At 36.6% G+C, this 18,049-nt stretch overlaps 1 protein-coding gene across 1 annotated transcript; it reads right to left on the reverse strand.

Moving 5' to 3' along the window:
- Positions 1-709: 709 nt before the first annotated feature.
- LOC127853568 (probable ubiquitin-conjugating enzyme E2 7) lies at positions 710-11,746 on the reverse strand. Its single transcript, XM_052388210.1, has 6 exons — positions 11,558-11,746; positions 8,029-8,131; positions 5,477-5,574; positions 4,980-5,158; positions 2,604-2,709; positions 710-1,510 (listed from the first exon to the last, which is right to left on the reverse strand). Exons 1-5 carry the CDS (start codon positions 11,601-11,603, stop codon positions 2,629-2,631), a joined length of 507 nt encoding a protein of 168 aa, XP_052244170.1. The 5' UTR covers positions 11,604-11,746; the 3' UTR covers positions 710-1,510; positions 2,604-2,628.
- Between the last annotated feature and the right edge of the window lie 6,303 nt (positions 11,747-18,049).

Genomic DNA, 18,049 nt, shown 5'->3' on the forward strand with positions numbered 1-18,049 from the left:
ACCAGTAAATCGATTTAAAGCCTATCAGAATCGTAACCAAGACATACCTTTTATCATAACATATCTCATAATCTGTACCACATTATAGCATTGAAGTTTGTGTTAGGTGAATATGTTAGATCTATCTGATAAATTGAATAATATGTGAAAATAATGGATATACAACACGCAACAATTAGATATAGGTATTGTCTGAGGATCAGTTATCTAAAAGAAGTAAGAAAAACCTCTGATTTTAATTTCAAGCACAATCACTTGTGAAAAGATGTCATAATCTTTCACATTCTTCTAATCATAACACAAACCATCTTTTCTCTCTGCTAGTTCATGCTTGACACACATTTTTTTTTTGCTTACAAATTTAAAATACTGGTAAATGATTTTGTATTATTAATAGTTTAGTTTAAACCAAGTTATTATAGCTCGATTGCATTGAAAGCCTCAGGCTTATATAAACGCTCTCGAGTCCGTTTCCTGGGCCTATAACCAGTACTTGGTGTCTATGGGGAAGATCTAGAGAAAGCTTCTGCGGTGGGGATTGAACCTGTGACCTCCCGATCACTAGGCAGACACCATATCCATTACGCCACGGCAATCTCTATTATTATTATTATTATATTATTAGTATTATCAATAGCTGCTCATATTCATCAATTTCAAATACAATAATTAAATTTCCAATGCAGATAAGAATAACACAAGCTCCCTGTACATCAACACATAAATTCATTCTACATATTGATATAAATTTCCTCGTAGCCAAGTAGTAAGAAATCAATACAACCACAATAACAGTATGTTGACGACTAAAGATCCAAAGGAGTAAGCAGGTAATACATGAGCATAAACAAAGCAGTCATAGTTGTTTAATAAGTCAACAGCTGAACAGAATTGTTTGACATAAATGTAAAGGTAATTGCATCAGCACAAAGTAATTTGCATCAAAGGAAATGGAAAAAAGATGAATAAATAATTAACCAACACACAGAAAACTGTTAAATGTCATTCTTTCCAAACAGGAAATATTTAAATGCCAAATTAACAATGAAATAAAACATATTTAAATGCCAATTTAACCTTGAAACAAAACAGTGTGTAAGCTTGCTATTTATACATGGATAGAATTCCAGTCCTGTTCATATTGTTATTAATTCTAATCAACAATGAAAAGAAACACAATATGCCTTTGATTAGTTAAACCACCCCAAAAGGCTAAAAAATCATTGAGCGATAATGTTAGGAGTTTTATTTGTGATTCAAAAGGAAAAACAACTTTAAAGAGTTTTATGGAGATTAAAGCATATGTGTTATACGTAAATTATACATAAGATATTAGTACGACAAGCTGCAATCTTCTGTACAGTTATGATGTGAAATTATGCACAAATGGGGTTCAATGGACAGGCAATCTGCTTAAAACAACTGCAGTTGATTGGACTCTTGTAAGCATATTGCATGCAAATCCCTGATGAAACATATACCAAACAAGTGATGCTGTGTAATGGAAATTCTGGAAAAAAAGAAGAAAAAACACATCTGAATTACAATCACAAATGGGAATAACACTGTTTATTATTTTAGATATCTATGGCCAGGACAAATTACGTAATAGAAAATAACCCATGGAAAAAGCAACATGGACTTGCTTTTTTAAATACTACAAGTACATAAAACATAATATTTTTTTGTGTGCAAATTATGTCATGTAAATTGTGCGTAAAGATGCAATTGTAAACATGACACAAGTGTTTGTTCTTTCACATTTCAGATATGCTTGCATCAGAACATACTTTGTCATAATTATAAACGACAGATCACAATATATCTCTTTCAGATATGAGTATGCTGCAGATAATGCAATGGGAAACAGTCCATGCTGAGGTTGAATAGTAACTTGTATAGCAAACTAGTCAATAACTGTATAGGGATTTATGCATGTCTGATTTTATTTAAAATGTGTATATTACTGTTTCAAACAGTGAAACGTATCATCAGTTATCACTAATCCTTTGTAGCATCTTTTTTCTTGATCCCATTATAATATAGTAACTGAAACAAGCTTCCAAATTGCTTAGCTAAAATATTATCATTACTCAATGCACTTTTCATAAACGGTGAAAATTGTCGGTTTTCATGAATAAAGGTAACTTTTTATAATTCACTGTGATCATACAGAAACTTCTACATTTGTGAAAATATAACTGTCTCTTATCACTTGCTAATAAAAATTAGTTATTTACCTTACGTTTAAAAGAAATAAATATCTTCTCTTGCCTGACTAAATCAAATGGCAATACAATAAAAATTCAATTGCATAATTTAAGGAACAAAGTGCAAGACCATATAGACGTTTTTATTGAATTTCATATTAGATCATAAATATATTGTCAACATTTTATTAATACTACCATATCATGGTACACAAAACAACAACAATCATACTTTATAAATCTAAATAACAGATGTAACACATTAATTTGTAATTGTGCACATTAAGGCTCTAAAAAAATCATTCTAAATTGGTTTAATGGTACATGCGTGAGGTATCAGGTTTTGTGTTTTCATTAAAAAAAATAATATTCACGTATGTATCCAAAGCTTACTTTTAAAAATCTATTGTTGCAAGCATCATTCAAATTCCTCCTGACTTCTTCGTACAGTTCTTGACACCTTCTTCTTAAATTCATCAAAATGTTCTCTCCACATTTTCTAAAAATATAAATGCATTATTGTCATAAACAAATCAAAACAAAAATTGTATGTACATGAAACATGTTTTACATGCTATTGAAGAGGTACATATTATGTAAGGACTTGCTGGTAATGAAAACAGTTTTTAATGCCACTAAGAAGGTTAAATGTGTAAACCTTGAAGAATGATTTCAGATTTGAAACATTTTTTTATTCATAAGTATTTACAACAAATGATACAGCAACAAAGACTTAGTAATTGCCATCTTCACTGGTTAAAGAGCAGATGTAGGAAAAACAAAATCCAACTTATTCTTATTCACTAAATTATAGCAATGACCGTACGACACTTAAAACTTTTATGGTATATTTTTTTTTTACAGAAATTCTTTTTTAAACAAGGGCTGTTTGTAAAACATGCATGCCCCCCATATGGGCTGTCAGTTGTAGTGGCAGCCATTGTGTGAACACGTTTTTTGTCACTGTGACCTTGACCTTTGACCTAGTGACCTGAAAATCAATAGGGGTCATCTGCCAGTTATGATCAATGAACCTATGAAGTTTCATGATCCTAGGCCTAATTATTCTTGAGTTATCATCAGGAAACCATTTTACTGTTTCGAGTCACTGTGACCTTGACCTTTGACCTAGTGTCCTGAAAATTAAAGGGGTCATCTGCCAGTCATGATCAATGTACCTATGAAGTTTCATGATCCTAGGCGTAAGCATTCTTGAGTTATCATCCGGAAACCATTTTACTATTTCGAGTCACTGTGACCTTGACCTTTGACCTAGTAGTGACCTGAAAATCAATAGGGGTCATTTGCCAGTCATTATCAATGTACCTATGAAGTTTCATGATCCTAGGCGTAAGCATTCTTGAGTTATCATCCAGAAACCATTTTACTATTTCGAGTCACTGTGACCTTGACCTTTGACCTAGTCGTGACCTGAAAATCAATAGGGGTCATCTGCCAGTCATGATCAATGTACCTATGGAGTTTCATTATCCTAGGCCTTAGCATTCTTGAGTTATCATCCGGAAACCATTTTACTATTTCGAGTCACTGTGACCTTGACCTTTGACCTAGTGACCTGAAAATCGATAGGGGTCATCTGCTAGTCATGATCAATGTACCTATGAAGTTTCATGATCCTAGGCCTAAGCGTTCTTGAGTTATCATCCGGAAACCATCTGGTGGACGGACGGACCAACCGACATGTGCAAAACATTATACCCCCTCTTCTTCTAAGGGGGGCATAATAAAAAGCAAGTAAAGCCCTGGAGTGTCTTCCCTGAATAGGCTGTGCAAACCTCACAGGTCACAGGTTTATCGAGGACATCACTTGATGCAATGCATTCATTAACTTCCGTTCTGTCAGAGCAAGGCTCATATAATTTACAATAAACAAGCGGAACTAAAATGCCAAAAGTCCCTCACCTCAGATACAAAGGAATTAACCTTTTCTGGGCAGCCCAAGATATCATTAGAACAAATGTTCTGACCAAGTTTCATGCAGATTGGACACTAATTGTGACTTTTAGAGTGCTAACAAATAGCCATATATAAGGAAAAATGCCAACCCCTGGCGGCCATGTCCTTCAATCAAAGAGAACTATTTTCAAATGCATCCAAGATATTGTTGCATCAAATCTTCTGACCAAGTTTCATGAAGATTGGACAATTAATGTGGCCTCTAACATTTTAACAAGGTATAACTATAGCCATATATAGCCATGTAAGGAAAAATGCCCCGCCCCCCTGATGGCAATTTTTTTCAAGCAACATAAACCATTTTTGAACTCGGCCAAGATATCATTGGGACAAATCTTCTGACCAAGTTTAATGGGGGTCCGACAATAAATGTGGCCTCGATTGTTAACAAGGTTTTACTAAAACCTTATAAAAAAAAATGCCCCGCCCCTGGTGGTCATGTTTTTCAACAGACTGGAACCGTTTTCATTCTCATCCAAGATATCATTAGAACAACTGGTCTGACCAAGTTTCATGAAGATTGGACTATAAATGTGACTTTTAGAGTGTTAACAAGTTTTTACTATAGCTTTTTTGAAGAAAAATGCCCTGCCCCCTGACCGCAAGATATTATTGGGACAGATCTTCTCACCAAATTACATGAAGATCGGCATTTAATTTGGCCTCTTGAGTGTTAGCAAGGCAAATGTTGACGTTGCACAGCGCACAACGAATAAAAGGTGATCACAAAAGCTCACCATGAGCACATTGTGCTCAGACGAGCCAAAAACAAAAGCCTGCCAATCTACTCACGGCAGCATCCACATTGGCGGGTGACTGGTCATTCGGCTCTGCCAGCATGGAGATGACACTCACTATGATGGTCTCCACTGTGTGGATGGGAAGCCACCGCTCTGAGGCACTCTCATACCCCCACTTGTCATCACCGGGCTCATGCAGGATAGATATACACACAGACCCATCCTTCTCAACTATAATAAAGATTATAAACATTTTTATTGAGAGCATGGCATAAAACAAGTTTTCCCAAATCTCCCTGATAAATTTTACAAAACTTGATATTGAGCAATACGATCAAATAGCAACTTTAAATGATTAGCAGAGCATTTATAGCAGTAAATTAATTTAAGTTTTTTTTTAAATGTAATTTAAAGAATAAAAGTAACAAAATTCCATCATTTTGCCCTAGAAAAACGTAAACAGAAAGATAGATGATAATGCATATTTCAAGAAGAGGAAATGAACACACACACAAAATAAGTTGTGTAAAAGCTAGTTTGAAAACTTACTGTTTGGGTGCCACATTTCAGTGGTAAACCTCATCTTGGGTGGCTTCTGTGGATAGTCTTTTGAAAACGTAAGTAACGCCTTGAACATCCCCCCCTCACTGAAATATTACAAAATACTCATACAGGCAGTCCTTTTTACAACATTATTGGGTCATTTAGAAGGATCCATTTTCCAGGCTACTAGTATATATTTTTCCCCAGCTGTTGCAAAAAGATTACCCTAGCAAAAAAAATCAAGTTTAAAAAGAACAGTCCAGTTTATATATGCAGATTATTTTTATCTCCTCTTTAAAGAATTTGGTCAAAGTTATATTATAATGTTCAAACAAATAAAGTAAATTAAGTTGTTATGAAAATGATAAAGTAGTTGTTTTAAATGAAATAGTTTTTTTACACATATCCAAAATAAAAGTTTAATGTCTGTAATAATGACATTTAATTTCAATCCTCAAGGGACCCTGCACCTTTCTCCTTATTCACAGGGGTGATTGGCTGTTGAACATTAGATTTGCAGTGTTTATAAATGCAAATAGGGTAGTTTAATTTGTTTATGAAAGTTAAATTCATAGACGCTTATCTCAACAGACTATATTCAATGCTTGTTTTATTTAGCAGAAAAGGACAAAACAATTATTTTGGACATTGACTGCATTATGACCGCATTTTTTTCTTTTGTGATATAAATAAACTGCTTACTATATTAAAGACAGAAATAATATTTTAATTTAAGTAATTGTTATTTTATTACGTCCCCTGTCACCATTCTTGAACATCGTGGACACTATTAGGCCAAAGTAACCACTGGAACATCTTTGCATATCACTACATATAGTATAATGTGTCTTGGCTATCTGATCCAACAGGCAAACATCCAGGGTGTTTTGGGAAAAGGCATGGCCTTCCATTTTGAGGAAAAAATTATCTACAAAACAGATAAGGCCACTCCTTTTTTATTTATTGCTTTACAAAAAATTTCAGTGAAAGTATCCGTCAGGCGGTCGAAAAAAAATAAATTGTGTATTTGCTATCTTTCAGATGGCATAACAAATATAGTTTGAAAATCAATTTATTGAATTAAAAACAACAAAACCCATTCAATTAAAACAACAAAACACATTGTTAGTCCTAGTCTGCAGCATGTCTTTTGGGAGGTGGGTATAGGACTTCTGCGCAGCCAGTAACACCTGGAACACATCCGTGCCGGCAGGTTGCTGTCCTTCAGTAGTTCCCTGTACCCAAGCTGTCACAACAAAAATAATTTTTAAATACACATATATTACAACATAAGTTCTAATGTTTGTGCATTCAAACTTTATCATACACAAAAAACATTGTCAGACAAATACAACATCTCACATCAAGTAGAGAAGTGTAGTTGACATGCATATGAAATTGACCGTTGTTAGATTTTATGATGATGAATTACATCAAACAATGAAATCCCATATTTTAACAATGCATCGTGACAATTATTCTACCACCATTCTGAATATTTAATTAATTGATTCAATATTTAATTAATTTAAAATCAACTTCATGCTTGCAATGGATGATGGTGTGCAGGTCGGGAGTTTCAGAATTCAATATTAAAATAGGTTGTCAAATGTTTCGCTCTCAAGGTGTTTCCACCCTCAGGCTGTATGTTTACCCCTGTATTAAAGTTAAATCATTGACATAATAATTATCCTCTAATTCAAAGGGGGCAAAACGACGAGGGTGGCACATGCTGGGGGCGAAAAGACAAGGGCGCGACCGCAAATCTTAAAATAGATAGCCAAATATTAAAATATTACCTTTTGCTAGTTGTTCGTGCAAGTACTTGTATCCGAACTCCTGGATAGCTCGGACAGACGTATATGTTGCCATTTCGATCTTAGAGTAAGACCCTTGTGTATTTTGGAAGGCTTCGGGTTTGGACACAGTCAGACTTTCGTCATCAAGTATCCACGCAAGGGCATTTGCAATAGTCTCGGAAATTTTTGCGCGCATAAAAATCTTTGCAGGTCCGTTATAATTATGACCAAACAAGTCCACTCGCAAAAATAAACAATCTCCCTTGTTGTCCAGGTCAACAGGAGTCGCCATGCCCCAATAACAACAGACTGGTTTATCACAGTAACTGCATATTTATACACACAAGAATGTAAAAACCAAAACAAAGTACAACCCTGACCGTTCAGTGCGCGATGTCATGTTTAAAGCGCGGAACGTTTAAAAAACTGATTACTGTTGGGACCATTTTCTAGGATCGGGAATTTTTGTTTAAAAAAAAAAAGTGAAATCTAATTTTCATTTTTTTCGGGTATAAAAAAAATAAGTCTGCCGGTTTTGTAAACCAATTAATATAAAAGTAGTCGCCTAAAAGGGAAAAAAAAACCACCAAAGTAAGCTTGAAATTGGAGAATATTGCAAGATTTTGTGGGGTTTTAATAAGTTATGTAGGTACATGTATTATTTTAGATTTTTGTGTCAAACCTCAGCGAAAATACTACAATTTTATAAAAAAATATATTATATACAAACACTTGCATGATCCCGCATTTCATACGTACTAGAGAGTGTCCTGTGGTCCAATTATCACAACTTCCCACTTGTAAATATCACTGTCGTCCACCGGACCAGCAGAAAAACCCTCGACTGGGTTTTTGTTCAGATCTGAAATTGTAATAATACATGTAACTCTAAGTTACAAATAATTTTTAAATATCATCTAAGCAAATTTAGATACACAAAAAGTGCTTTCCACAGGTAATTTAGTGGTCCCTAGCCGGGGCGCTTGAATTTCTAAAATGAGTCCATTGGGCGACTGAACTTTTCCGACCAGTGTATTTTTGCAGTTACTGTAACTAGCCATTCTAAAGATCAAATACGTATTGACTTGGTCAAACATTTTGAAAGCCAATTTACGATCCTCCAAAAGTGGGAGCATCATTGTATTGAACAATTAATATTGCCCAATGAGATCCCACACTTTATGAGCGACAGCACTTGTAGGCATGCAATTCTTGAAGTTTAATCATGCAGACCACTTGTTCATTTGTTTTCCGAAACCCACCCCATATTGTTAATGTTAACACATATGTAATCCAAAACACACTTTATGTCAACTAAATATTGACGCGTTGTTAAACAAATTCTAGCTTCAAATAAACATTTATTTCCGGCTGATACTAACTCTCAATAACAATGTCGCAAAAATTATGCAGCAATGTTTGGTGACATACCCATGTTCAGTTAATATTTCATCAAATCTTAAATCAACAACTTCCGTTACTAGATACAAGCCACGTGTTTTTCGTTTAAGAAAAGAGCACCAAATTGCTTTTGTGTACATATCACATCATCTGCTGGAAACGCGTGGACGAATCTGCTGGACGTTTTGAAATGATGAATGCAATTCAAATTGACTTATTATTTTAATTGTTATAATTACTGGGGGTTTTATATGCTTATTTTTGTTACTCAACTTTTTTGTCAGTTAAATAGGCGAACATAACATGCATTTAATTTTTTACTCAACGATGTTGGACTTCAGATGTGTGAACAACTCCTTTGGCCTTACGCAGGGGAAAATTATAGCCTAGTATGTTAAAGCCAATTAACAACCACATTAAACAATGCCGCCTGTTCGGCTTGACTGCGAACGTGAGACAATCTATATGAATGATAACAGGACCCCTGTTAATTGATCGATTTTAACACATAGCATAGCAACCTATTCATGTAGGCATTGCCATGGAGTTGCTGCAAATAAGTGGGAACAAAGATTCAAGGTGCAGTTAAGCCTTAGATAAGGTACATGAATAATAGAATTTGTGAAATCCGGGGCATTTGACAGATTTCCGGGACTTTGGGACACATTCAATTCCAGGACAATCCGGGACATATGGCATGTATGGCCAGCAGACTAGACACCATGTTTATAGATCAGATATACGCTCAGAAGTATGAATATACACAAGCACGACTGAATTTATCGTTGTCGTCATGAAACTGCAGTAAAGTCAAACTTTTGTGAAAAAAAATTACGGTCGGCGGTAAAAACTTACTGTCTGTTGGGTAACAAGAAAAAAGATTTTTTTTTAAGCCATATCTGGTTCCCGTCCTTCATTATTTTCGGTCGCCAAAGCGGGAAAACAGAGGTCATGCTGTGTTTTGACCTCTTATCAAGGACTCTTGGCAAATGTAAAAACAATGGATTAAGGAAATTTGCCCAATATGCCTTGTTTTATTAAATGTTTTTTCGGTCTGGTAAAATGTCAAAGTTTACCAGACCATATGTCCTGTTAAATGTGGGAAACTTTCAGAAAGACTGGCTAATTTGCCATTAAAGCAAAACTGCCCTGCACCTGGCAATAATGATAGTGTTTTTCCCAGGCCATTTTAGCGTGGCAAAAAGCCACGCCGCCCTCCCTGATCGCCACTCTGCCCTTTTCAAAGGCAATTTTCACCACGTGCCCTTCTTTTCAAAGGCAAATTTCCCCACGCGCCCTTATCGATAACATCTTTATTGCCTAACGATCTAACTTGGTCCGCAAAATCAGCTTCCTTGATTGTCTGTGACACTCTGACTGTGCTTGATTTACTCGAGAGACGTCAACGTCTAATTGACTATATTAATTGAGCAGATTTAATCTATTACAGTGCTTGATTCATAGGTAGGTCTTAGTGACTGCTCCAAAGCTGTGAATTAGTCATGCGTGAAGAACCCCGTGTCAGTATCAATCGAATTCCGGAGGCTATGTTATACCAAGCACACTTTTCGGTTGGCAATGTGTACTCCTCCACTATAAAATCATTACTTCGGAAACTTTTGATGTAAAACTCGATGTTATTCTCATGGCAATTGTGCATTGCATGCATTATTCAGTTATATCAAAACATATATTTTTACGCATAATTACATTTTAAATCACAAACAAATTTATTTTTTATCGTTTTCGTCTTTAAGATAATTAGATCTAATTATTGAAATAATTACTGAGACGTATACTAATTTAAAAAAATGCGAATCGCGTATACTATTTAACGTTGCTATGCGCACCTGTCGCTTACATCATTTGGCATTTTATCAACATGGCGGACAATACAGAATTAAATTGTGACTCGGCAAAAATGGCAAATAACGTCGTAAACGGTTGAATTAACGATGGAGATTTTACGTTAAGAAGGGATTAATGAAATGTCTGTGATAATCAACGATGCATAAAAATGTTTTAGATAGCAATAAAATTATTTATTTATTTGTAATCTACTCGGTGGATGTATGTCACGGAAACGAGTGTTTGCATATTGTTAGCGATCAATTTACTCGCAATGTTATTTTAAACATCTGTCAAGATTATTGTTAGAAAATGGGATAAGACAAACATGGTTTCATTTATATGTTAGTGGATCTGTGTATAATCAGATTCATATGCATATATTGCTTTATTATGTTTGTCGTGCTGTACAGTTTATTGAAACAGCATGGAACTTAATGTACATTGCAAGGTAAATATATTAATATAAATCATAGTAAGTTAAATACATCTATTACCATTAAATGTGCTTGTTTATATATTATTTTTTCCACAACTGCTTCTGATGCGATTACATGTTTCCCCGTAATTCAATATTTAGGGAATGTTTTTGCCCTTTTTTGCCTAAACTGCGCGCTAAAATGCCCTTTTTGAAAGTAATGCGCCATGCCCCTTTGCCCTCCTGGGAAAAACACTAAATGACAATGTTCTTCAATGGAATGGACCCGTGTTTTAATTCAGACAAGATGTCATTTATGCAAATGTTTAAAGTTAGTCTCAAATGAACATCTGGCAAAAAATGTGACTTCTAGTTTTAAATTCTACAGACATATTCAGAAGGTTTTACTGTAGCCAAATAAGGAAACGGCCCTTTCTTAAGGCTAAGGTGTTCTTATCCATAATTTAAAAAAACTTTCATCAGTTTAATTTCCATAAACTCATCACTTGATTATGTGTCAAATAAAATGTTGATGATTATTTACAAATAAAAATTCCATTTTCACTTTTGACAGTTCAGAACATGTTCCGGTCGAAAGACATGCGAGTGTTTGTATAATACCTGCCAGCTGTTTTCTTAGTAGGAGAGCCGACTGGTCGGTAGCCATAGATAATATTTGTCTAAAGCAGTTATTTCAAAATTATTAAGAAACAAGTCTAAAAAAATATTAAGAAAATTAGACGCAGTCGCAGATGAGAAATCTTTCCTTATGCGAATATACTTGAGGATTCCGAATGACTTTATCCTGGGAGGGAGATAACTCTGTTAAAAATTACACCGCATAGTTTTAAAGGCAACAAACTACTAAAATCTGTTTCGAAATGTATCAACCTCCCAGCCAACCTTCCTCTTTAACTTAGTGACTGCTGACTCCATCAACACCTCTGTAGCAACAGAGTACTCCTACAGTAATCATGGTAGCCACATACACCAAAAGTCAACACTCAAGCCCACTTGATGCTCAGACGTCAAGCTTCAGATCTGTACTGTCGTCACCGGGCCCCCACAATTGTCCTCGTCCCCTGTTAGGAATACCAGACAACGTGCACAAACACAAGCATCACTTAGGATATTGCTGTTTATTTTCCAGAGTATGCGAGCAAAACGATCTGAATTCTGGCTACTTATCAAAGAATCACACCCCGATAGCGTTATTGGCTGTGAAACATGGTTGCACAACGACTTTTGTGAGAGGGAAGTTCTCCCAGCAGGGTTCCACTTTGTTGCCAGACGTGACAGACCAAACAGCCACTATGGCGGAGTGATGATAGCAGCCAAGGACAGCATAGTTGGAACTGACATGGCACTGACAACTCAGACTGAATTCTGTGCTGCACGTTTCGAATGCCCAGGCAAGCAACCCTGATCATCGGATCACTATACAGACCACATAATAGCGACCACACATACATGGACGAAATGGGTAATGTAATCAAAAACCTACATCAACATAACTCAGATGCTATAATATGGATTGCTGGTGTCGCCAACCTGTCGGACATCGATTACCAATACCATCAACGGTAACTCGTACTCTAACAAGACCAACCATACATTTCTTGTCATCGTTGCTTATTTAAGGGCAGAACAGTGCGTAACATTCCCAACAAGAGGTAACAACATCATCGACCTCTTCATAACAAATAGGCCATCACTGGTTGAGAAGATCAAGCCAGTCACAGGCGTCAATGACGACGGTATTTGTGCAGGCCTCAACACGTGTTCCTAGATCCAAACCACCTCAAAGAAAGATTATGCATTGGAAACATGCTGATCTTGCTACCACTCGCACAACTATTGACGAATTTCGTGACATCTTCCTCAACAAACATTGATACAGACATCAACACTCTTTGGAAAGACTTTAAGCAGTTCTGTATTAACACCATTGAAAAACATGGTCCATCAAAACACAACGTTACAACCAACCCTGGGTGAATCGAAAGATCAAGCGCCTCTCTAGACAAAAGAAGAGGACCCTCAGGAGATACAAACATACAGGGAAACTAGAAGACCTCAACCGATATAAACAGCTGCAAAAGACAGTCCAATACGAGTGCAGACGGGCATGCAACACATACATCAGCGATACTGTATCTGAAGATCGCGCGACCCTAAGAAGCTGTATTCCTTCATTAAAACAAGAAGATGTGACAGCAGTTGTATTGCCCCCCCCCCCCCCGCCCCTGAAACATGAAGGTCTCCAGCATAACGACCCTATGTATAAGGCTGCAGTCTTGAATGAGCAGTTCACAAGTGTATTCACAGAAGAGGACCCAAGTAACATTCCAAAGATGAGCAGAGCACCATACCCATAAATGACAACCTTCAACATAGGAAATGAGGGTGTACACAAGCTCTTGCGGAACCTGAACCCACACAAGGCAACAGGACCTGATGCCATCCCTACAAGGTTCCTACAGGAATTTGCAAGCGAACGATCACTTATGTTGACCCTAATCTTTCACGCCTCTCTGTAACGAGCCTTTGTTCCTGATGACTGGAAGCACGCATTGGTTGCTCCTATATTCAAGAAGGGCGACAAAAGCATCCCTGCCAGCTACAGGCCTATCTCCCTCACCTCTGTCTGCTGTAAAGTCATGGAATCTATCATGCACAGCCAGATAATGCAGCATATGGAAGACCTGATAATAATGTCAGACTCACAGCATGGATTCAGAAAGCGCCGGTCATGTGAGACGCATCTACTTCTGACCTTACAGGACCTTTCTGCAGCTCTTGATAACGGTGAGCAGGTGGACACCATCTTACTCGACTTTAGTAAGGTGTTCGACAAGGTCCCACATGAACCCCTTGCTGTGAAACTGAAGCACTACGACATCAGTGGAAACATACCTGGATCAGAAGCTTCCTATCAAACCGAAGACAACAGGTACAGGTTGAGGATGTACAGTCAAACCCAGCACCAGTACACAACGGTTGTCCCTCAAGGCTCATCAGTGTTAGGACCCTTGCTCTTCCTGGTGTACATCAATGACATGCCCTCCAAATTTAAATCAGCAACAAGGCTTTTCGCGGATGATAGTCTCCTGTACAGAAAGACCAAGTCTCCAGAGGATTCACATATACTACAGGATGACCTCAATGCCCTCCAAGAGTGGGAAACCACTTGGAAGATGTCCTTCAACCTAGACGAATGTGAGGTACTGGGGATAACAAGATAGCGAACCCCCATACAAGCAGACTACAACATCCACGGGCACCAACTAGCCTTAGCCAAAACAAGAAAGTACCTAGGTGTGACACTTGCCACCGATCTTTCCTGGAAACCAAATGTGGACAGCTGCACTAGGTCTGCCAATAACTCCCTCGCCTTCCTCCGCAGAAACCTCTCCAGCTGCCCTAAAGACATAAAGCTGCAGTGCTATAAGTCACCAGTCAGACCTGTCCTCAACTACGCATCAGCAGCTAGGGACCCTCACACACAGACTTGTATCCAACAGTTAGAGGCGGTGCAGCGAAGAGCAGCGCGATTCATCACAGGCAATAACAGGACCACAAGCAGCACTAGCCAGATGATCGCAGACCTTGGGCTACCTACCCTAGAACTCCGCCGCCAGCACTCAAAACTCCTGATGATGTATCGGATCATCTATGGTCTTCTCGACATTCCAGCAACCGATCCCCTCCGGCGATCGATCACATCTACACGAGCACATGGACTAGAAAACATGGATGGTGCAGTGGTCCGGTACTGGATACCGTACGGCAGAACAGACACATACCGTCACTCCTTCTTCATCTCCGGAGCTCGATTGTGGAACCAGCTATCAAAGCACCTCACAGTTCTATAGACTCCAGAGTCATTCAGGGAAGGACTGGCATGCATCCAATTCAAACATTGAGTCTTCCTGACTGTACATTATTATAAATAAGTTTTTTTTAACTGCACTCTCACGATCACCTTGTAAATAAAAAATGTACGAGTATGCTCCAGAGTGAGATTTGTACATCACATGGAAGAAGAAGAAGAAGAGATTTGACGGGAACCGCATAGCTGAATCAAATCCCTGCTTTCACAAAGAACCAAGTGATGATGGTTACTTACTTATGAATGTGTTCATGAACATGTCTGGTCTCTCCGCCGGAGTTAGAATCTTCTTTGTTTTTACTGAATTTCGCGACTTATATGAAGTTCTGTATTACAGTTTATAAATGTCTGCCTTATAATAATATAACACAAATTGATTTTTCCAGTTGTTATCAAGCCTGTTCTTAAATGACTTTATGGTTTTAGCACTCGCTACATGGTCTGGAAGACTATTCCAGACAGTTGCTACTATGAGTGTTAAGCAGTGCTCCCTTTGTGTGAGTTTTGGTCTTTGTACAAATATTGTGTTGAGTTTCCCATTGTTGTCTCGCGTGTTGAGTAATCTTTTCTCCTCTTGATGACTCAGCTGCGTCTAAGTCATAATCATATATAATAAAAATAAAATGATTCATTGTTAGTATAAACATATGTGTGCATAGTTCATTACTTTTATTTTGTCAATTAATTTAAAACATGAAGTGCTGTTATTGTGCTATAAAAGCTCGGAGATGGTTCATCGACGGGGTTTTCAAGCTGGTGAAAACTCCTTTTCACCAGCGGTTCACTATACAAGCCTTCGTGAAGAAGGGTGAAGACACCAAGCAAGTTCTAATATATATGATCATAGTTCAAAACATATTTCGTTTATCCAGGGTGGCTACGCAAAGTTAACACTCGTGCAGGGCGTCCCGACCTAGGGTTTTACATGTATGCTCGTCTCCCTGTTGCGCCGTTTGTCGGAGCACGTCTTGACTCGCAGACACCGGAAAAATCAAAGAAGTGCACGGGCGACTCTTCGATATATAGAAAATATGAAGATAACGAACTGACGACGACGCAACTGCTGAGGGCATGCAGTCATATCACAGGTCTGGGACCGGACACAACCCATGATCACATTCACGACGAATACTTCTGAAATGGTATGGATCTGATTTGTGTTAGTATGGTATACTAGTAGTATGCTGTTGTATTTTTGTATAGATTTGTGTACTTTTGTATGTGTGTATTAAAACATTTTAAAATATATTTATGTATTCACTTTCGATATTGTTAATGTATAATATAAAGGTAAGGTAAATCTTAAATAAATATTGTTTTTTATTTCTTATATTGAATATATTGTAAATTTATTGAAAATGTTTAAATATAATTATGTTATCACTCTCGATATTGTAAATGTATTATATGAATCATGTAAATACATCTTAAACTGACATATATTTTGTTCATGTATTGAATTTCAAAATAAATCTTGAAATCGCAGAATACTTTTAATCTGAATAAATAATCTTGAAATAAAACAATGTGGTTTTTACATTGAACATATGTTTTAATTTTATCAAGTTGCGAAAGCTTTCCGTTATGATTTACACCTAAACGGTATTATTGACTGATGGTGTTGTTTACTCTCGGAACTTCGGTTAAAAACCATTGTCCGAGCACATTGCTTAACATAAAAGCTCTGCGTTAGATAGGTCTAAATCGTTGCGCTTTTTCTAAGCGTGGAAACCAAACTGCGCTGGCGTAGTCTAGGTGTGATCGAACTTATGCTTTGTATAGTGTAAGAATTTTCTCGTTTATGTGTTTTTCAGACGAGAGCTTTTCATCTACTATGACCCTCCTATATCTTTTTCCTTATTGATTGTTTCTAGTGCTTACCCCATTTGTTTGTATTGATAATATGATTCTTTGTATTTTTTCCAACATGAAGGTATATATATATATTTGTCAGAATGGAATAATAATAGCCATGTTTTGCGAATGTTAGTTCGTCTAGAGTTTTATGCAGAATTCTTCTGTCTTTGATATCATTAATCAATTGAAATATTCTGTATCGTTTGCAAATAGGTATACTCACGAAACAGCTCAAGCACAAGCTGTAAATTGTCCAAAATAAAATGGTTTGTTTGATTAACAATTCCCAGTGTAGAACATCACTTGGTGTATCAAATTTTGAAGATCTTGGTTTATTGAACGTGGAGCAAAGATGCAAGCAACTTCGACTTAACCATAACCATACGATTTTCTACAATAAATATCCAAGCTATATGAAAGACAATTTTGTCAAATGTACAGATGTCCATCAGTATGGAAATATATCAAGATTTAATTTTTAATTACCTCAAGTTGATGGCTTTACTCGTTCTTCACTTTACTACAATGGTATTAAGAATTGGAATTCATTACCTGATAATATAAAGTCCATCAAACCGAAATTTACTTTTAAGAAACTTGTTAAGAAACATCTTTTAAATGAAGGTAGACGAGAATTCCATGTATTATTACTTTTAGATTTGTTTTATTTTATGAAATTGCTTATTTTTATGCTAATTTGTATGTGTCTGTGTATTATCATGTCAACGTTTGAAAGTCTCACTTAAAATGTAAAAGAAATAATTTGTTAGATCATGTCGTTTTAATATCAAGAACTGAAAAAACTATATATTTATAGTCACGTATAAGGCCTTCTTGACAAAATCCAGGGACCCCGTTGGAAGTAAGCTTATTCATGTTAAAATCATCTCGTTATATTAGTTAGATCTGTGATAAAAGGCACCATTCACATTTGAAGTTAGAATGTTAGCTATATCGTAGTATTTGTATTTAATATGTTACGATAATGTATTGCATTGATGATATTGCACTGTAAATTGATTGACATGTATACACAAATAAAACTAACTAAATTACTGATGATTGAACAGTGTCTGGCAGGTCATTTATGTAAATTACTAACAATATTGGTCCTAACACTTGTGGTATACCTGATGTCACATTTTGCCAGTTTGAGCAGGCGCTTTTGATCTCACCCTGTTGTTTTCGTCCGCTTAGGTAGTTCTCGATCTAGTGAACCAATTATAAACCTTAACTAATACACCATTTTCAAAATAATTATACTTTTCATAATATATTGCTTAAAACCTTGTCATGGCAAAGAACGGCAACTCTGCATGGAGATTAGAAAAGTTTGTGTAAGGAAACCACATTATCAACGTAAT

This window comes from Dreissena polymorpha, chromosome 1 (assembly GCF_020536995.1).
Source record: "Dreissena polymorpha isolate Duluth1 chromosome 1, UMN_Dpol_1.0, whole genome shotgun sequence".
Classification (NCBI taxonomy): domain Eukaryota; kingdom Metazoa; phylum Mollusca; class Bivalvia; order Myida; family Dreissenidae; genus Dreissena; species Dreissena polymorpha.